The sequence below is a fragment of the Anabrus simplex genome, chromosome 5 (assembly GCF_040414725.1).
Source record: "Anabrus simplex isolate iqAnaSimp1 chromosome 5, ASM4041472v1, whole genome shotgun sequence".
NCBI classification, from domain to species: Eukaryota; Metazoa; Arthropoda; class Insecta; order Orthoptera; family Tettigoniidae; genus Anabrus; species Anabrus simplex.
In genome coordinates this window covers 151,630,169-151,653,217 of record NC_090269.1, presented here as the reverse complement: position 1 = coordinate 151,653,217, position 23,049 = coordinate 151,630,169, and the positions used below count along the sequence as shown (strand labels likewise).

Below are 23,049 nucleotides of genomic sequence, written 5' to 3'. Positions count from 1 at the left end.
GGCTCGACTTTCGGGGGGAGGAAGATGTTACAAGTGAAATATGTAATGCGAGTGGAATGTATTTTTTTTTAAAGTCTTTGTTTGTAAAATGCAATATGATGTTTTATTTTTATTGACCTAACCTGTAGTGTATAATGTTGTAACATAGGCATTTGTAAATAGTAGAATTCTGTCTATAGTTCCTGGAAAGATCTAGAGAGGTACATAACTTTTGTACAGGGTGTGTTACTTTGTTGGTATGTGTTCTAGAAAGCGTGTTCTGTCTATTCTGGAAAAATACGACTTTCGCAATCATGCGTATTCTAGAATGTTAGTCAAAGTTCTCGATCGAAAGTAAGGTTGTGATTGGTGAGTCCAGGTGGCGATGGGGAACACGTGCACGCTGATTGGCTGCCTCCAAGGCCAGTAATTCCTATATATAGTGGGCGAGGCAGTGTTCGAATTAATTCTGTATCCTGAATTCTGTCGGTCTCGGTTTGTCTGTCTGCGAGCAGACTATCTGGATGACGTCTCTCCGGTTTTCGGGATGGCACTCTCCTTGGGTAAGCACTCTTGAATTCCGTCCCTGCTAAAAATTCCGTAATGTTCCGATTTGCTTTTCATACAGGAGTCTGCCCTAACCTCGCCTAGATTCACCAAATTAGCTACTTACGACGCCTTAGTTTTTCAGCTAGACTTACCTGTTCGTTTCCGAGGCATTCCCGTTTTGTTTCACTAAAATATGTATATTGTAGTTTAATAGTATTTCCCTTGGGGTTTGCCTCTGATAGTTCTGTATCACTTTAGGTACGATAGATTTTGGATAACCTGTAAATTGCATTGTACTACTGCATTGGTAACTAGATGTACAGTTCATTTGTAATTTGAATTTACACTGCTACGAATAACCTATGTATATCACTGAACTTATAGCTCATAACTTGGAATGTATATATAGAATTATCTTGTAAATAATATTTTAAAAACTAAGGATCACGGTGATTCATTTCGGAATCCGCTATCTAAGCCACGTCCATGCCTTTGGTAGGTTCCCAGCCCTTCCATCTTCCTGTTTTGTCGTTCACTAGTTGGCCCTACTGATAGTTACGTACTTGTTTTTTTTGCTATTTGTTTTACGTCGCACCGACACAGATATGTCTTATGGCGACGATGGGACAGGAAAGGCCTAGGAATTGGAAGGAAGCGGCCGTGGCCTTAATTAAGGTACAGCCCCAGCATTTGCCTGGTGTGAAAATGGGAAACCACGGAAAACCATCTTCAGGGCTGCCAACAGTGGGGCTCGAACCCACTATCTCCCGATTACTGGATACTGGCCGCACTTAAGCGACTACAGCTATCGAGCTCGGTACGTACTTGTTTTGCTGGAGATCCGCGTAAAGGCTAGTTACTGTTTTTCCAAGTGTGTAGTGTTTTCTTATATTGTGTATTGTACTCTTACCTTCCCCTTTTAACCGTGTTTGTGCCTTGTTTGGTGTTACCACTGTAGTAGAGGTAACATTAATGATGAACCACTATAGCACAATGTAGCTAAAACATCAGCTACTGCGTCAGACAAGAGTTAATGATGAGCCACTATAGTATAATGTAGCTAAAACATCAACTACTTAGAGTACAGTTAATGATGAGACATTACAGGACAATGTAGACAAGATATCAGCTACCGAGTCAGACTACAGTTAATGACGAGCTACAGGACAATGTAGCGAAGACGTCGCTTACTGAGTCAGACTACAGTTAATGACGTGCCACTACAGTACAATATAGCTAAGACATCACCTACTGGGTCAGACTAGAGTTAATGACGAGCCACTACAGCACAACGTAGCTAAGACGTCACCTACTGAAGCATTATGTGCCACTACAACACAATGTAGCTGTCAGCCAATGAACCAGACTATAGCTTATAATGAGCCACTGAAGCACAACGTAACTTAGGCGTCAGCTACTGAGTCAGATTAGAGCTAATGATGAACCACTACAGCACAATGTAGCAAAGATGTCAGCTACTGAGCCAGACTAGAGCTAATGATGAGCCACTACAACACATTGTAGCTAAGACGTCAGCCAATAAACCAGGCTATAGCTAATAATGAGCCACTACAGCACAATGTTGCTAAGACATCAGCCATTGAACCAGACTACAGCTACTGATGAGTCACTACAGCAAAATGTAGCTAAGACGTCAACTGCAGAGTCAGACTAGAGCTCATGATGAGTCACTAGAACACAATGTAAGCAGGACGTCAGCCATTGAGCCAGAGTAAATCTGATGATGAGTCCCTAAAACACAATGTATGTAAACTGTTGAATATACTCATTTTTTAAGCATTCATTTCATTAGAAAATTATGTTTTGTTTGTACGTACCTGGGAATATACTTGGACTGTTCGGGAAGTCTCATCTGCATTACTCTTCATTTCTTTCACCTTCATTGGCATGTGCACTATGAAGTCTGTTATCAAGGTATGCAATCGACGAATATAAAATTCCTAGAAATAAAAAAAATCTGTCAAAAAACACAAGAATTAGCTATTTCTCCAGTTCACTCTAGGGTCAATTTACAAATATTGTTACTTCTCTACGAAAAGTTGAACAAAATAATTTTTTTTTTAAGAGAAAAGTATGATCACAAGAACTGTGAAAACACATTTTGAAAATCCATAAATGTAAATTGTGGAGGTCCCTTCAACTTTGCCTTCTCCATGTACATTTACTTCCCTCTTCTCCTATCCTTCCACCTCATCCTCACTCTTCTTAACCTGCTCCAACTATTTTTTAGTGTGTTTTGTGCTCTTTACTTTAATGTCTAACATTTTTCTTCGCTTTTCAATTTCCTCCATTTTCTGTGGCTGCACTAATATGTCTGTTCTGGAAGTCCCTACAGTTAAAAAATCCTTCATAGCATTTTCCTAATTTCATACTACCTTACTTGAGGGCTCTTTCTTATCCTTCTACATTTTCCTTAATGCACATCCTCACACTGGTAATACTTCTTTTCGCATATCCTCACACTCATCTTTGCAAGTAGCTTCCATCCATCAACATTAATTTCATAAGTAGCATTAACTTTACTGGCCACATTGGACCACTTTCTCTTGAAGGTTGTATTGTTTGGTTCTTCCCTAGTACTTTTTCATTCCCAATTCGTCTGAAATTGCTACAGCACTTCTATGCGTCATTTCTGCTGAAAATTTGTGAGTCTTAACCCCTTCAGTGGCGGGTTCTGGCAGACCTCCTGTGCCAGAAAAGTGAGGTTTTTTCGGAGGAAATTATTTAATTTCAGGAAGCAAGGAATGAATAACAATTATTAAGGGAACACATTCATATATTACTCAAGGTTAATAAAAACTTACTTTACACTCTATATTTACACCTTTTACAGTAGGCCTGTGATATGGTTTAATAAAATATTGGTGTTTTGAGAATACTGTCTTGTGAGCAATATATTTTTATTTCAGGCTTTTGTATTATTCCCAACAACACTAATGCAATAAACTACCAAATTTCATAAGAGTTTGTTTCTTTCCAAAACTGTGCCCATGCATGCGGAGATTTATTTATTTACTTTTAGCATAGGGCCTACGAATTTTTTTCGGTCCCTGTCAAATTTAAAATTTCATCCGTTTAGAAACAGTTCAAAACAGTCAATTGCACTCACCTCTGGTAATAATCCATCCCTCACACCAGGATTTCCTGTAAATGGAATTATATTAGATCGGACATTATCCCCAGGCTTACACTTTTTCCACACGAATGTATATTCAACAAGTCCTACCAGCACCTTAGCTTCTGGCGAAATATCTTCTTCACTTTCACTATAAATAATAAGAAGGTAAATCATCTGAAGAATCATTATCACTACTATCAGAAATACTAATGTCACTTAGAGATTCATCTTTGATGTAATTCCTTGTCTTCAGACACATCTTTTCCGTCTCGTGCTTGCCATTTCTGTTTACCTCGTCAGCTGGTCAGAGATTGTATATGTAAAGTAGAGAAGATAAGGCATATTTTAGGCCAGAGACATCATGAAGACAGCTGAAAACCCTCCTGCCATCTGTTGAAAATGCTGGAAAACATTTTCCACAGAGATTACAGTACCCGAGAAATTATTGGGCAATTGCAAAATGAACACTGCACTGAACGAGAATTTCTCGGGTGGTGACGTTATGCGCAAGCGTGCGCAACCTGAGAATTTCTGGGGCGTGCCACTGAAGAGGTTAAGAGGGGTGTTAATTTTATTTTGTTCTCTGCATCTGCTATCTTGACTCCAACTTGAGTTGGTCTGCCCATTGAGATTGGTCTTCAGCTGTCAACTTTTTATTGCCTCTTCTCTCCTGCAATGTTTCTGAAGAATTTCATAAAGTCCATAAGAAAGATTAATCTCGAAACCTTTAAACTTGTCACAACATTAAAAAAAAAAAAATAAATTCAAAAATCAAACAGAATAACATATACAAGCAATCATTCTTGAAGTCTTGATGATGGTTATCAATATGCAAATTATCAAAAATATCCTGTAGAAAAGTCTTTACAGACAATTATTATTATTATTTACAGAGTTTACGCCCACATTGGAGCACTTAAATCAGACTACAACAAATTTGTCTTCCTTTTCTTCTCCCAAAAAGTCTTGAGTCTGGTTGACCTGGCTGCCCTCTCCGCATCCGTTATAACATATTGTTTCCTCTGTACAGTGGTCAGAGGAAGCCTGATGCATTTATTCTTCAAAATACTTTTCTCGCCTCTGTTTTCTATGGTTTGCATTGTAATATTCAACTCCTCCGAATCACTTTGAACTTCTTTAAACCAATTGTTTTTTGATTTACTATTCCAAAAGTAATTACATAATTGTTTTAAAACTCTGTTATCACTTAGTCGAAATATATGACCAAAAAAAAGGCAATTCTTCTTTTTCTCATCGTGTCTGTGATGGACTCACTTTCCCGATAGATAACCTCATTCGGCAACAATCTCCACTGTCCATCCATCTGATGTTTCTTGTTTAAATAATAATAATAATAATAATAATAATAATAATAATAATAATAATAATAATAATAATAATAATAACAGTAAATATTCAGGCTCAGGTGTGTACAGGTTAACATGTTCCCAGTGTGGAATTTCATATGTTGGACAGACTGGACGAAGCTTCTTTATAAGACACATGGAACACTTCAATGCGGATAAGCACAATAAATATTCGGCAATGAGCACGCACATGAAGGAAACAGGTCACCGTTTTACTTCAACAGAAAAGGATCTCTCAATAATCAGGAATACTAATAAAGGTAAACTTCTAAATGAATTAGAGAATTATATATATTTTTCTGGACAAAACACTTAATAAAGATTGCAACCTTAATGATGATACGGAAGTCAAGAGTCCCTTATATACGTTAACATCTAAGCTATTAAAAGCAGTCAATCCAATGCTAAACAAAGTCCTACGCATATTTAAATTCATTAAATGAACAACTCCCTTTATCCCACCGAACACTAAGCCTGCACTTGCCCCTCCAAACAATCCCCCCCTCCCACATTAACACCGACATGTAATGCTCCGCCCACTTCCGCTTCCCCTCAGCATGCCCCCCTCCCTCTATCACATCATTACAACACGCGAAGTAGGAACTCCAGACAGACCAACGCTGCTAATACAGTAAGATAGATAATATACGGCATTTGAGTAAGTACCCCCTTTACATAATACACAATTCTTGGACATTAACATACGATTTAAACAAACACGTCAAACAAGTCTTTTTGTTTCTTTTGCAGTATAACAACACTCATTCATCGATGTTCCACATCTTCTAGAAGGACTACATTTTCACATGAAAATCAAACATAACTTTCAAATACTCGAAATAAACTTGTCTCATAGCAACTTCAACCAGCACACTAACGTCTGTTTGCAACGGTTATATCAGATAATATTTTAGACCAATCAACTTACTGAGGATAACATCATAACATTCGCCTTTTCTCTTAACCAATCTTTTAATGTTGGAATGCAATATATAAACAAAATTCACCCTCAAGTTTATGTTGGCAACTACCGCAGTGAATATATACTGATTTTTATAATGAAGAGGATCCACATCAGTACCAGACATGTGCCGTTTTTAGAACTTTATATTGACACAAATTCTCTTTTAGACATGATTTTAAATTAGTTTACAATAATTTTAGCAGGTGTTGTATGTCCCAATATAATATTTTATAACCAATATTTTGTAAAGTTAACATCATAAGTTCAATTTTTACAATTTACAAATGTCATTGTCCTTTTAACATTGTTTGTTTTAAGATTAAATTAATATGGCTGGTGATGCCCAATAAGAAAGGCGAAACATGTCCCCATAATATTCTGATTTTCTATTTCTAATTAACCACAAAACGTGGTACTGATTGTATTGAATATTTTGAACAATAAATGTACTCCTTTTGTAAACTAAGTGAGATCGCTGTTTTCAATATGGATCAAAAATGAGAGTGATGATTTGTAATATATGGGAAACGACGACATATTGTTGCCTGGCTCTCTACGGGTTAAAATCGGGAATGTGTTGGCACATTGCAGAAGAACGATTGTGCTTTTTGACATTAACATTTTTGTTAAAGGCTGAGAATAAACTCTGAAGTAGGTCGAAACTAGTATCTGACTATGATTATTAAAATATAAGATCTACTAGCAGAAGTACCCGTTCTTCGTACGGATTATCAGAAACTGATTTTAATTACTCATACTATCGGTGTGACTGACTTCATTAGATATTTATATCAATGACGTACTTAAGTACGTAGAAATTATTTGTCATGTTTGAAATTATAGTGTAAGTAAACTGCTGCTAGATAGTACCACAAATATATAAATATTATTGAATGTATTGTTTGATCTGACATGTGGTTACTATTACAAATATCAAAATAAGATTAGGTCTATGTTACTGGCAGGATATGTAGATACGTGCATGCAAAGTTTTAGATCAAGGGCTGCTGTAGTTGTTGTGTGGTTGCACCATACATAAGTAAAACAGACATAAACCACTTTTCTTCTATAATACTAAATAATATACTATTTGTGGAACTTAATTCATTGAACGTTTATACGTAGTCCATGTTACATCTGGATAATGTAGCTTTCTATTAGTGAAAGATTGATTAAAATCGGTTCAGTAGTTTCACAGTTTATCGATTATAGTTTCCCCTGTAAACAATATTTTTTGTTTTATTTTGTGGTAGCAGAATATATTGATTTTCGGGAGCTCAGACCTGCGATAGGCCAACATAAAGTTGGGCATGAGTAAAGCATTCGTTTCGTAGGAAAATCCCTACTAAATTGAAGGTGTGGCCCTGGGATTTGTTAATTGTTAAAGCAAAAGATGTTTTCACCAAAAACTGAAGTCGTTTAAACGGAATTGGCAAATCGGTGAGGATCATGGGTATCCTAGAAATAAGAGCTAACTGACCGGCTGCAGGGCCGGTGATAATGGTCGCTACAATTAAACTGTCCTTCAATTCCTTTATAAGTAGCCTCATCCCATCACACATGCTACGAGGGCTTAAATTTCTCAAAAGCATGATTGGTGTTCTGATTTTTAATGTTAATTCATGAGATGGCAGTCCAGAGGGATTAAGTGCATTTAAAAATTCCTGTGGGTAATGCACTGCGTCCTAGATATTTGTTACCGTGTCGATCGATGCATACTTTTTGATCTGACCAGGTACTTTCTGTATAACTAAATTGTTTATTACGTTGACATTGTAATTCGTAGGCGACATTATTGCTCTAGAACACAGCAAATGAAAGCCCCCTTCTCGTAACTTTTCGATGTCAGGGTATACTGCATCTACTAAACTTCCTAAATTATAGACGATTTGACCTAGAGACTTATCCAGAAGGACGTCATAATTACTGCCTACATTTAAAGAGGGAAAAATTCCTTCTCCAAGTTTTAGCAGGTGTGGGAAATTGCTGTGTGCGTTTCCACAAAGATGAGCTCTAATAAACAAAAAAACAAAAATCATTTATTATTATTCACGCTATCTACTATAGTCTTTTTGATCTGGGACTAATATTGGCACATTTTCATCGACAAATGCTGTCAAATAATTGCTAGTATACTGACGTACCGTTGTGTCTATAGTATTATTCTGTGTACGAATAGAAGAATGTAATCCAAAATTACTTAAACTTTTATCATTTAATTCCAATAGATGATTTTCTATTTGTATCAAACCTTCGTTATAAACGTCTTAACTGAAAGGTATGTGTCTAATATCTTCACACAAATCATCTTTGAATTTATCCCATAATATCAATGGTTCCGATGACTGACAAAATAAAAGTATGACTAGTAACAACTCTCTCGGTTTTGTTGAGCATTGTAGAAACAAATATTCTCTCAGAGCATTTTTTCAATGGTCATCTTTTTCTAGCAAACCTCTGTCACAACAAGCTGCTTGATAGATCTCTTTGACAACCCCATTTAAAGTTTTTAGGTACTCGAATGAGGTCAGACCACGTACGTGATGTAGCAACATTCTAAGATAGAAACACCCTGATTGAGAAGGATGTATACCGTAAACTACTCCTGAAGCGCAATCTTTTTTTTTTTATGCCCAGATGACCAACTACGTCTTCACCACGCCTCCTTCTAGTAAAAATTATTGGCCCATGTATAATACTGTAGGACTTAGTGGTATAGAAGAGTCTTTGAGAATTCATCTTCATTACAGAGCTCAAAAAATGCTAGTTCTTTACGTCGCACCGACACAGATAGGTCTTATGGTGACGATGGGACTGGAAAGGCCTAGGAAAGGGAAGGAAGCGGCCATGGCCTTAATTAAGGTACAGTCCCAGCATCTGCCTGGTGTGAAAATGGGAAACCACGGAAAACCATCTTCAGGGCTGCCGACAGTGGGGTTCAAACCCACTACCTCCCGGATGTGAGCTCACAGCTGCACACTCCTAACAGCACGGTCTCAAAACAATGCCAGCAATAACATGTTACATGGGTTTTGGGCAACTTGTTGAGCCGTTCCTGCTATACAACACACCCTTTAAATAAAGGTACTTAACAAGGATCTGTTCTCTCCATTACTGTTTAACCTGTATATTGCAGACATACCTTTCGCGAGCTCTCGTCAATTTGCTTATGCCGACGATCTCGCAATAATTAGTCAGCATGTGGATGCTAATGTGATAGAGAGAACTTCAAATGCAGACCTGGATGTTCTGTGCACATTTCAAAACATGGTGCTTGAAACCAAGCCCTAGTAAAACAGAAACCTGCTTCTTCCATTTAAATAACCAGCAAGCGAATATCACCTTGAAAGTGTCACTTAATGGAAGTCTTCTCCCTCACAATGCCAACCTGAAATATCTTGGAGTTGCTCTCGACCGAACGCAATCATACAGGAAACATCTAACCAACCTAGTAAAGCAAAGCAGCATTGTCAATTTTGCCATTGGCAGAGTGATGTAAGGACAGGGCTGACAGTAGCAGGCGATTGTTAATGAGGGACTTGCAAGCTCCAGAAGATTGGCGCAGTGTTTACAACGTCAAGTGCTGTAGTTTCATACGCTGACGGAGATTGACGGATAGATTAATGATCAAGAATTTGTTTAGTTCAATATAATCGAATACAAAATTATGATCTTGAAGATTTTTAGAACAGATTTTTAGAACAGTTGACGTGAAAAAACAATAGTGAATGGAAAAAAAATGGTAAAAAGCACAATACCGGAAACAAATGAAAACGTGTATGCACAGTACGTTATTTCTTGAATACAAAAAAATTCAGGTCGTGATTGAAGTAGTCAAAGTTGGCAGACGCAAGGCATGAGTTTAAATTTGAAAGTGAGGACCCAAAATGAAGGTGGCAATGTAGCTTTTTTTTTTTTTTTTTTTTTTTTTTTTAGGTGAAAAGAAAAATAAGATAAGTTAATAAAGAAAGAAGATTAGTGGATAAGAAAAGATTAAAAGGGTTTAAAGTTAAAACATGGTGAGAAAGGATAAGATAGGGATGAAGGAGGGGTAGTTTAGGGTAGGTTAGGAGGGTGGGTTACTGGAGGTAGAAAATGTGGGTAGGAACCCTTACTTACTGGCAGCTTATCAAAGGCCAACCGAGCGAGTCCTCTTCGCTCTACTTCCTCCTACACCGACAAAGAGGAAACTTCGCAAATACAGTAGTGTCTTTTAAAAAAGCACGTGCTCATTACAATTACGTAAAACTAAGTTATATTTCTGTTACAAGTAAAATATGTAATGCGAGTGGAATGTATTTTTTTTGAAGTCTTTGTTTGTAAAATACAATATCATGTTTTATTTTTATTGACCTAACCTGTACTGTACAATGTTGTAACATAGGCATTTGTAAATAGTAGAATTCTGTCTATAGTTCCTGGAAAGATCCAGAAAGTTACATAACTTTTGTACAGGGTGTGTTACTTTGTTGGTACGTGTTCTAGAAAGTGTGTTCTGTCTATTCTGGAAAAAAACGACTTTCGCGATCATGCGTATTCTAGAATGTTAGTCAAAGTTCGCGATCAAAAGTAAGGTTGTGATTGGTGAGTCTAGGTGGCGATAGGGAACTCGTGCACGCTGATTGACTGCCTCCAAGGCCAGTAATTCCTATATATAGTGAGCGAGGCAGTGTTAGAATTAATTCTGTATCCTGAATTCTGTCGGTCTCGGTTTATCTGTCTGCGAGCAGCCTATCTGGTTGACGTCCCCCGGTTTCCGGGATGGCACACTCCTCCGGTAAGCATTCTTGAATTCCTTTCCTGCTAAAATTTCCGTTATGTTCCGATTTGCTTTTCGTACAGGAGTCTGCCCTAACTTCGCCTAGATTCACCAAATTAGTTACTTATGACGCCTTAATTTTTCAGCTGGACTTACCTGTTCGTTTCCGAGGCATTCCCATTCCTTGTTTCACTAAAATATGTATATTGTAGTTTAATATTATTTCCCTTGGGGTTTGCCTCTGGTAGTTCTGTATCACTTGAGGTACGCTAGACTTTGGATAACCTGTAAATTGCATTGTACTACTGCATTGGTAACTAGATGTTTAGTTGTTTTGAAAGTTGAATTTACCCTGCTACGAAATAAGCTATGGATACCACTGAACTTATAGCTCGTAACTTCGAATGTATTTGTAAGATTATTTTGTAAATAATATTTTTCAAATCTAAGGAGCACGGTGATTTATTTTCGGAATCCGCTATCTAAGCCATGTCCATGCCTTTGGTAGGTTCCCAGCCCTTTCATCTTCCCGGTTTGTTGTTCACTAGTTGGCCCAACTGATATTTCGTACATGTTTTGTTGGAGATCCGAGTAATGCCAGCTACTGTTTGTCCGAGTGTGTAGTGTTTTCTTATATTGTGTAGTTTGCTCTTACCTTCCCCTTTTAACTCTGTTTGTGCCTTGTTTGGTGTTGCCACTGTAGTGGAGGTAACATTTGGTAGCAGAGGCAAGCGCTAGATTGCGGAAGAAGAAAAGTGAACCGTGATCATACCTAACCTAAAACTCCGTAAAAAGTGTGGTTCGTATATCGCTTGAAATCTTCCTTCTACCTGTCAGGATGGCTCGCGCTGTTCCTAATCCTTTCCATTTAAAAAAGGCAAAACTGATTTACGAGTTAAAAATTTGCAAAATTGATTCGACAGGGAATGTCAGAGATGACACTAGCCTGTTGAAGCAGTCCCTTGACCTACCTATAACCATACCTGAGTTAACTACAGACGAGTTGCGTGAGTCTTTGGCCGTGATTGAAGATAGGTTACCTGAATTTAACGCCATTCTTGTGTCCTTTAGTGCTTCTAAGCCCTCACATGGCCAATTAGCGCGGGTTAAGGGGCAGTTATTACATTATTTGGACAGGATTAAGGATTTGTTGTCTATTGAATTCCCGGAAGTTGAGCGGCAGAAATGTCAGACCTTATTAGAACAGTTTTCCAAAGTTTTCTACAGAATCAGTGGTTTGTTTGAAGGCAATAAGTTAAATAACACCGTTTCTCAAATTCAAGTGTCGATCCCATCTGGAATGAGGGATAGTGTTAATTGTGGCGAGGCATCTATTGCTGCTCAAGTGGCGATCTGACACCTAGTGCTGGTGTTAGGCATATTCAGGAGTCTGAGGTGACTAATGCTACCCTGGGATCTTCTGTTTTGTTGTCTGAACCTAGGACACCTGTAAGTCATTCTAATGATACATCTCTTTTGCATGTTGGTAACCGTACAAGTTTTCCTATGATTCCTGCTAATTCCGTTGAAGCTCAGTGTTTACCTTCTATTCCTAATCAACCCGGTTCTGATTCAATGGTGTAAAACCACCCACCTGTCCTAGCGCCACCCGCATCGAGTTGCATAACCTCTACACAACCGGTTAATGCCCAAACGGTCTCTCAGATTAGTGAGAACCTTTCTCAAATTAGGTTGTCTGCGCCCTTAACATTGCAGGATAACGTTAATCCTAACCTATCCTGTACTCCGTCCTTTTCACAAGGGCACCCGAATCAAAGGCACGAGGCCTTGCTAAACCCTCTGGACTATTCTAAGCCTTCCCAAGCACCCCCTACACCTGTCTTCCCGCAGATTTTCTCCAATCTGCCTCACCCGTTGACCACTGTGTTTAAAGGTATCTCGAAATTTTCAGCTAACTCCGTTGTGAAGTTATTTCCCTCCTTCGCTTTCTAACCGAGTTCAAGGATCAGGCAATAATGTATAATCTCAGTAACGACAATGTATTTCAAATTCCATACCCACATGTCTCTGGAGCTCTTTCTGAGCACATTGTCAGGGCCATTACTGAAAGATGGTCAGTAGATCAATTTCATGCCCATGTTCTTGAATATTTCATTCCTGCTCGTGCCTTGTCTGCATTAGTGCAGAAGCACTATTTTAGAGTACAACATTTTAATGAGTCACTATCTGAGTATGTTCAAGACATTAAGCTCCAAGCTAAGATTGTCCGACTCCATTATTCAGAGGCTCAGATGGTTGCCAACATAGTTGAAGGTCTCGCCCCGAACTATAGATCATATCTGGCTCTTTCACCCCGACCTACAACGTTCGCCCAGTTGGAAGCAATTACAGTGTCCGCTGAAGGCATTCGATATGCTGACCAGCTACGCCTGGCATTGGCCCCACCTCCTATAACCGTACCCCCTACTCAGGATTCTAAAACCACCCCGTCACCTGCTTCCAACTCGCATAATCCCCGTTCATGTTTCAATTGTGGCTCCACGGCTCATCTCAAGCGGGACTGTCTCAAGGCCGCGACATTAGGCAATAGGAAACCTGCAATGGGTGGAGGCTCTTCCACCAATACTTCTTGCCGTAACTGTGGATCAACTAGGCATTTCTCTAGGCAGTGCCCACGTAACACTTCTGGCTCTGGAACCCCAGGCCATAGTAGTGCTAGATGTCTAACCGCCGGTTCTGCTGACAAATCCCAAAGCATGGCTTCTTGTCTTGTCGATCATGACTGTACCTTGGTTAATTTACTTAATTCTGTGGTTAATGATTGCTCTCAGTCTGACTCTGGTCTTCATTTCTTACAATCTTGTAGGATTTCTGCCATACCTTCTTGTAAACTACCATATTTATGCATAGAGGTAAATAATGAACCTGTCTGTGCGTTGCTAGACTCTGGGAGTAGTGTCACCTTGATGAGCGAGACCTGGTATGATTCTATGAAAACAGTTTGCAAGCTACCTACATTACAACCCGTGTCCTTAACCTGCCATACGGCTAATTCCAATTCATTGAATATTGTAGGGTCCCTAGAGGTCAAGATTAGAGTCCGTGATTTCACCTGGAAAATGCCAGTGCTAGTGGCAAAAGATTTATCCTGTCAATTCATATTGGGTGCAAACTTTATTGCTAAAACAGGCATGATTTTGGACCTCCAGTTCAACAGTTTCCATTTTAAATTTTGTGCAAGAACCTTTGAGCTGTGTGATCGCTCCCCTATGCTGCCTTGCCATGTTAACGCTGTTCCCGAAGATTCTGATGAACCCAAGGCTTTTGATTTTAATCACTTACCCGAAGAGCAGGATAATCAACTTAAGAAACTCTGCGATAAGATCCCTGATGTCTTCACCGACAGGTTAGGCGTCACCAATGTATTAGAATGCAAAATTGAGGTTACAGATAACATACCTGTTCGCTCTCCTCCGTACCGGTTGTCACCTCCCAAAATGAAAGCCCTGAAGGCTATCATTGATCAAATGCTCGCTGATGGAGTGATACAGCCTTCCAAGTCAGCCTATTCTTCTCCAATGTTTCTGGTTCCCAAACCACAAGGTGGTTATCGGCCTGTAGTGGACTATCGGATGTTGAACCGTAAGGTAGTCCTCCAATCTGTCCCACTTCCTGATTTACACTCTTGTTTTTCTTGGTTCGCTAATGCAAAAATTTTCACCACTTTCGATTTAAATCAGGCTTATTACCAGATACCCCTTGCCGAAGAATCCAAGCATCTCACTGCATTTGCAACCGATTGGAACCTATATGAATTCGAACGCGTCCCTTTTGGCCTAGCAACTGGAGCGGCTGTCTTTACACGGTTACTAGATTATGTCTTATCGGACATTAAGTTCAAGTTTGTTTATAATTACCTTGACGATCTCGTAATTTTTAACGAAACCTTCGAGGAACACCTACTCCATCTCAAGGAAGTGCTTGAAAGACTGCGTAAGGCAGGTCTAACCCTCAAGGCATCCAAGGTTTCCTTCGCACAACCCCAGATGTCCTCCTTAGGACATATCGTGTTGGGGAGGGGTGTCTCAATCGATCAGTCTCGTACTGCCGCCATCCAGAATTTTCCCCCTCCAAAGGACGTCAAGGCTGTAGCCAGATTCATTGGCATGGTGAATTTCTTTCACAAATTCAGTCCTAATTTTGCTGAACATGCGGCTCCATTGAACGATCTGAGAAAAAAGGATGCCAAATTTGTGTGGGGTGATGCCCAACGTGAAGCCTTCATGGACTTGAAATCTGCCTTATGTAACGCCCCTGTACTGGCTATGCCAGACTTTTCTAAACGCTTCATCCTTCAGACTGACGCCTCTTCCTCAGGCATATCCGGAGTTCTTCTACAGGAATTTCAAGAAGGGCGTCGTCCTATTTCTTATGCTTCCCGTGCCCTGAATCCTGCTGAGCGTAATTATTCCATTTATGAGTTGGAAGCCCTTGTCTTCTCCTTAAAACGCTTCAGAATGTACCTGGAACATCTCCCTTTCGATCTGGAAACTGACAATCAGGCGTTGAGTTGGGTACTGGCCAAGCCGCGAACGACCGGTCGTCTAGCACGATGGGTAGTGCGCATCTCAGCCTTCCAATTTGAAGCCCGCTACATTCGTGGCACAGAAAACGTTGTGGCTGATAGCCTCAGTAGGATGTTTCATCCAGACAGCTCTGACCCTCAATCCGAACCAGTTGACCCATCTCCCGAACAAGTATCAGCTTTTGTCAATGTTGTTCTCACTGACTCTCCCTTCCTTTTCAAGGATATTGCCAAACATCAAGAGGATGATCCTGAGTTAAAGGCCATTGTCAACAGGATTAAATCCGGTGAGCATGTTAAGCCCTATATTCTTAAGAATGGTGTCTTGTGTTGTCCTGCTCGTGGTCGCAGAGACCCCAAAATTGTAGTCCCATCTAACCTGGTCCCGGCTCTCTTCAAATAATTTCATGAATCCCCAGTGGGCGGTCATCTGGGCGTTTTCAAAACAAGAGAAAAAATCCGTAACCACTTTATTTGGAAATCCATGGATAGTGAGATCCGTACCCTTGTCAAGTCCTGTAAGATTTGCAACATCAGTAAACCTGCCCCGAATACTCGTCTAGGTCTCTTGTCTTCTGAGCAAGCTTCTCGCCCCATGGAAAGACTGTTCATAGACTATATTGGGCCTTTCCCGAGATCTCGGAATGGTCATCGTTTCATACTCGTGTGTGTTGACGCCTTTTCGCGTTTTACGTGGCTGTTCCCCACTCGGATGGCTAACACCAACACCACCATCTCGTGCTTGAAACAGATATTCGCCTCGTTTGGACCCTGTCAATTCTTGGTAAGTGATAACGCAAGAGCCTTTACTTCGGCCCAGTTCCGGAATTTCTGTTTTGATCTATGCTCATGTAACCATTACTCCGTATTACCCGAAGCCCATTTATGCTGAGAGAGTGAATCGTAACCTGCGATCTGCCCTAATCACTTATCACTCCTCAGACCACTCCAAGTGGGATTCCTCATTGAATTGGTTGTCATTTGCATTTAACACTGCTGTCCATGAAAGCCACAAGCAAACCCTTGCTTCGTTGATGTTGGCTTTTACTCCAAATTCTCCTCTATCTAACCTATGGTCAATTAATGATCTTCTGCCCGACGATGCCAGCCCAGAAAAGATCCGAGCTAATTGGCACCGTGCACGAAAGAACTTGAAGGTTTATTGCGCTAAGGTCCAGCGTAATTACAACCACGGGTGAATACCGCACGGTTTCTCTGTGGGTGACCAGGTGTTTATTAGAACACATCCCGTCAGTAGTGCTGCGGACCATGTTATCAGTAAGTTGGCCCCCAGATTTCGAGGTCCCTGCACCATCTTAAAGTTCCTTACCACGGTGACATTATTGGTGAGTGATCCCGAAAGGAAAAGCTCAGCAGCGTACATCTCTCCCAGATTAACGTACCTTAAGTCTGGTAGGGAAGGGTAAATACCATTGTTGGTGACCTTGTAGATTTAGTTTTAAGTTATTTGTAAGAATTTAGTTATAAAATAATTTTATTGTAAGGTTATTTATAAGGTTTTGGTTATAAGATAATAATAAGTTGTATTGTAAGTTAGTTGTAAGTAATTGTGTAAGTGAATACTTTAGGTATCCTCTAGTGTAATCGATTTAGTATTATAAGTTAGATAAGTTTTAGTTTAGGGTCACTACTTGGAATTTTCTTCCTTTTATGGTCAGGTTTAGGGCACCCTCCTGTAGTTTTTCACCCCCACCATAATCTTGTCACGTGAATTGTAGATCGCAGTGCTTACCCCGGGACTAGTGCCCTAATATCCCTGGTGTGTGAGGGAGAGTCCCTACTGCATACTTATTAAGCCACCCATCGGGTGACTCTGCGCGAGATCTTGAGCCCGGCAGCATACTTTTACCTCAAAGTATTTCCCTGTCTGCTGCGGTTTGTGTGTGTTACAGCGGCTGCAGTGACCAGCTACTTCGGGCAGCAACCTGAAGTGCCAAATTGTGAGGCACACTGTGTGCTTGGGCGTCACCATCCGGCACCACTATCCTGCGGGGAACGTCCTATTGGTGGCAGGCGGACTGGACAGTGTCTAACCCCTGCTTATTTGGTGCAAGAGACCACTGAACTGAATCTCACCTAGGTGTCGGGTTTGGACTGACATTGAATGGAGGCTGGCGGCAAACGGCCGTGTCGGCCGCATCATCAGTAAGAACCTGTGGCCTAGCTGTGCTGTGACTGTTCTGGGAAAGTAGTGCAAAAGTGTTAGCAACAAGTGAGAAGTTTTGGTATTTCTAAACATTTGGAAGAAAGTATGGTGTACATGATTTGGTGGTCAGACTACAAATTGTCTAATCATCTGTGAAAGAAGGCATTTTGAAGTGCAATGTGACAATCCATGTGGATTTTGTGATATTTATTCAAGAGGTGGATCTATATTATTTTTGAAAATTATGTGACAGTTTGTGTTGTTGGTTATGACAAAGTTAACTTCAAGAAATCGGGTGTGTTAAAGTAATGTACCTTTACTATCGGTACTGTGTGAAAACGTTCTATCGCTTGCTCCCCAGTGAGGTTATAGTGCTCGACTTTCGGGGGGAGGAAGATGTTACAAGTAAAATATGTAATGCGAGTGGAATGTATTTTTTTTTAAGTCTTTGTTTGTAAAATACAACCTGTACTGTACAATGTTGTAACATAGGCATTTGTAAATAGTAGAATTCTGTCTATAGTTCCTGGAAAGATCCAGAAAGTTACATAACTTTTGTACAGGGTGTGTTACTTTGTTGGTATGTGTTCTAGAAAGTGTGTTCTGTCTATTCTGGAAAAAAATGACCTTCGCGATCATGCGTATTCTAGAATGTTAGTCAAAGTTCGCGATCGAAAGTAAGGTTGTGATTGGTGAGTCTAGGTGGCGATCGGGAACTCGTGCACGCTGATTGGCTGCCTCCAAGGCCAGTAATTCCTATATATAGTGAGCGAGGCAGTGTTAGAATTAATTCTGTATCCTGAATTCTGTCGGTCTCAGTTTATCTGTCTGCGAGCAGCCTATCTGGTTGACGTCCCCCGGTTTCCGGGATGGCACACTCCTCCGGTAAGCATTCTTGAATTCCTTTCCTGCTAAAATTTCCGTTATGTTCCGATTTGCTTTTCGTACAGGAGTCTGCCCTAACTTCGCCTAGATTCACCAAATTAGTTACTTATGAAGTCTTAGTTTTTCAGCTGGACTAACCTGTTCGTTTCCGAGGCATTCCCATTCCTTGTTTCACTAAAATATGTATATTGTAGTTTAATATTATTTCCCTTGGGGTTTGCCTCTGGTAGTTCTGTATCACTTGAGGTACGCTAGACTTTGGATAACCTGTAAATTGCATTGTACTACTGCATTGGTAACTAGATGTTTAGTTGTTTTGAAAGTTGAATTTACCCTGCTACGAAATAAGCTATGGATACCACTGAACTTATAGCTCGTAACTTCGAATGTATTTGTAAGATTATTTTGTAAATAATATTTTTCAAATCTAAGGAGCACGGTGATTTATTTTCGGAATCCGCTATCTAAGCCATGTCCATGGCTTTGGTAGGTTCCCAGCCCTTTCATCTTCCCGGTTTGTTGTTCACTAGCTGGCCCTACTGATATTTCGTACATGTTTTGTTTTAGATCCGAGTAATGCCAGCTACTGTTTTTCCGAGTGTGTAGTGTTTTCTTATATTGTGTAGTTTGCTCTTACCTTCCCCTTTTAACTCTGTTTGTGCCTTGTTTGGTGTTACCCCTGTAGTAGAGGTAACAATTTCACTGACACTTAATACGTATAACAGCGGATTACGTATAAATAAGGTTTAATTAACACGCTTTTAAATTATATTTTGCCGGGACCTACAGAAAATTACGTACAAATACGAATTACGCAGAACTGAGTTATGCATAAGGCAGGTATTTACCGTATTTACTCGTGTATTAGACACCCCCGTGGCTTTTCGAGACGAAGAAAATGAAAAAATCTCGCCTATAAGATCCCCCAATGTAATTCGTCAGAGAACGATGATGAATCTGCTTCAAAGAGGGTACAAGTCTTATTGCAGCTCTGATGACATTGCACAAATTTGTGAATAGTTTCGTCCGTACGACCTCTCTCTCTTTGTCCAACCCTTCGTAAGGGTGTAGTGGCATCACGCGACAATCCTTTTGGTGATCTTCCTCCAGGAGTCTCTGCTTTGGGCATGGCGACTTGCTTGCTGTAAGCAATAAAAAACGCATCAAATCCATACGGTACATCTGTGTTTCGTAGTTAAGAAATGTCCACATCTGTAGCATAGGTCTATTGCAGCTCTGATGACGTCGCACAAATAGATGACTAGGCCTAGCTTCGTGCCCAACCCGCGCATTGCAAGCATGCATCAGTCATGTTATGTGTCTGTTTTGTAGTTAATGTCTGCCAGCATAATGGTTAGCACAATTAGTTGCTGTTTTCGTGGGTCTGACTTCTATTTCCGGTACCGTATTGCCAGAGATTTATGAATGGTGGGAAGGTTGATATGCGGTAAAAGCGGTACATGAAACTCTCCTTCACTGGGGGTGTCTAAAAAGAACTGTACCACCTCGGGATGAGGAAACGAGTTTACTTTAGTTGAGAAATATTTGTGGTTGTTGCTATTTATACAGCAGGCGAGATCATTAACAAAGTGGTCGTTTAATATCTCGTAACAAGATATTAGAATCATTCCGTATTGACGGTTTTCACTTTACAATGGCGAAAAATGAAAGCATCCTCCTATTCAATACATCATATATTCCGTCATTAGACGGAGTAAACAAGTTCAGACATGTTTCGGCTCGTTTGAGCCATCTTCAGTGAAAAAATTAGGGGGGTTGGAATAATTTACATAATATGAGTTGAAAAAATGCTAAAAAACATAATGAAAGCGCAAATGAAAAAACAAACAAAAGAGAGCCTAGACGGAAACAAAATAGCATAAATATACAATATTTACATCAATATGCAGAGCAAAAAACAACTTATTGCGACAAAATTCAGTGATACAGGTGTTAATTTGAAATAATAATTGATACTAAAAACTGCGTTAACCTAAGAAACAAGGGAATGAGAAAACAAATGATGCAGATGGAAATGAATAATAGTAGCACATGGTGAGGTTGTGGACCTCATAGTTTACAAATTATTAGTTTATAAAAACGACAAAACAGTTTGAAATCGCTGTCAAAATCCTAGTGGAAACCCATCACATAAAATTGGTCAGGAGGAGAGCGGGAGCAAACATTTTGAGAGAAACCAAGCCTGAATTAACCTGCAGGTGAAAAGCCTGTGATAGGAGAAAAAACACCTTAAATTTAAGGCTTCAGAAATAGCAGCATTCTTAATATCTTCTCAATCTAGCGGTCCCTTTCTTCATTATTGTTTCATAATGTTGGCTGGTGTTTTGCCTTATTATAGAGGGGTCGGAAGGGCCGCATATAAAAATGAAGTTCATTGACGGTTTCCACTAGATTACTACAATTTACTATGCATCTGTATTCTACCTAACACAGCTTCTCATATTTTTATATGCGGCCCTTCCGACCCCTCTATAATAAGGCAAAACACCAGCCAACATTATGAAACAATAATGAAGAAAGGGACCGCTAGATTGAGAAGATATTAAGAATGCTGCTATTTCTGAAGCCTTAAATTTAAGGTGTTTTTTCTCCTATCACAGGCTTTTCCCCTGCAGGTTAATTCAGGCTTGGTTACTCTCAAAATGTTTGCTCCCGCTCTCCTCCTGACCAATTTTATGTGATGGGTTTCCACTAGGATTTTGACAGCGATTTCAAACTGTTTTGTCGTTTTTATAAACTAATAATTTGTAAACTATGAGGTCCACAACCTCACCATGTGCTACTATTATTCATTTCCATCTGCATCATTTGTTTTCTCATTCCCTTGTTTCTTAGGTTAACGCAGTTTTTAGTATCAATTATTATTTCAAATTAACACCTGTATCACTGAATTTTGTCGCAATAAGTTGTTTTTTGCTCTGCATATTGATGTAAATATTGTATATTTATGCTATTTTGTTTCCGTCTAGGCTCTCTTTTGTTTGTTTTTTCATTTGCGCTTTCATTATGTTTTTTAGCATTTTTTCAACTCATATTATGTAAATTATTCCAACCCCCCTAATTTTTTCACTGAAGATGGCTCAAACGAGCCGAAACATGTCTGAACTTGTTTACTCCGTCTAATGACGGAATATATGATGTATTGAATAGGAGGATACTTTCATTTTTCGCCATTGTAAAGTAATATCTCGTAACTCGAGCCAATATAGGTACATATTTGGAGAGAAGTAAGTTTAAAACGTGATAAAAGCTATCCAATTAAAATGATTGTTTTACTCGCCAATGTACCTAACAAATATAATAATAATAATAATAATAATAATAATAATAATAATAATAATATAATCATTTTTCAGCTATGAGTGAACATCACAAAGCATCCAGCCACAAATACACTTCAATAGATAAAGATCTTAAGATCTTGCATTATGAGCAAAAAGGCACCTTGCTTAACATTCTTGAGAGCATCCACATCGATTTAGATCAGTTTATGAACCCCTCTCACAATTTAAATGAAGTTAACGAGAAAAAGAACATTCTACTTGAAACATTCATTCCATATATTTGTCAGAACTTCAATAATATAAACAAGCTCAGCCTCCATCTCTCCCTACACCAGCCCTGCACCACCCTTCCCCCTCCGCTCCTTCCATCCTCGCAAACAAAGCTGAACCAACAATAGGCTCGATCGCGTGAACGAGACCGTTACCTTGAGAAGGCCAGGCCATTTGAGAGCACAACCACCTTCTAAACACTAAGTTTAAGCTTTCTACACACCCATTCAACACTTTTTACTTATCAGCCCAAGTTTCTCACACAACCTCAATTTTTTCCATTACAGATTGGAACTTCATTGACGGTTTCCACTAGATCACTTACAGTTTACCATGCATCTGTCAACTCCCTAACACAGCTTCTCAATTTTATGTCGTGGCCCTTCCGACCTTTTATTATAAGGCAAACCAACCAGCCAACATTATGAAATGATAATCAAGAATGGGACCGCTAGATTGAGAACGTATTGAGAATGCTGCTGTTCTAAAGCTTTAAATTTCATCGGTGTTTTTTTCCTTGCCACAGGCTTTTCACCTGCACATTATGTCAGGACTGATTTGGAAGATAGGAAAAACTAGAAAGGTTCCACCTTTTCAATACAAAAATGTTATAGGTTTATTTATAACAGGTATTTGCACTTGGGACTAGTTTCGACGCTGTGTTGGCGTCATCATCAGCCAAAAGGACTGATTTCTCAAACATTTTCGCTCCCACTCCCCTCCTAGCCAATCAGATGTGATGGGTTTCTACAAAGACAGATTTTCTGCCTGAATTTTCAACAGTGATTTCATCCTGTTTTGTATTGTTACAAAACCAATATTTTGTAAACTAAGAGGTCTGCAACCTCACTACATGCACTTATTGTTCACTTCCATTTGTATCATTTGTTTTAATTTCTCTTCTTCTTAGGTTAACACAGTTTTTAGTTTCAATTATGTTTTGTATTAACCCCTGTTTCACTCAATTTTATCGCAGTGAGTTGTTTTTTGCTCCACATGATGATGTAAATATTGTATATTGTACTAATTTTGTTTCCGTCTAGGCTCTCTTTTGTTTTTTCATTTGTTCCCTCGTGTTTTTTGTCATTTTTTTAGCTTGTATTACGTCAATTATTTCAA

At 39.4% G+C, this 23,049-nt stretch overlaps 1 protein-coding gene across 1 annotated transcript in view; it reads right to left on the bottom strand.

Moving 5' to 3' along the window:
* Window positions 1–23,049, bottom strand: part of Nup205 (nuclear pore complex protein Nup205) — a 676,487-nt gene that overhangs the window by 504,305 nt on the left and 149,133 nt on the right. The window contains exon 9 of the mRNA XM_067147168.2: window positions 2,367–2,489. Within this exon, the coding sequence (XP_067003269.1) occupies window positions 2,367–2,489 (123 nt within the window). The remainder of the gene's footprint in view (window positions 1–2,366; window positions 2,490–23,049) is intronic.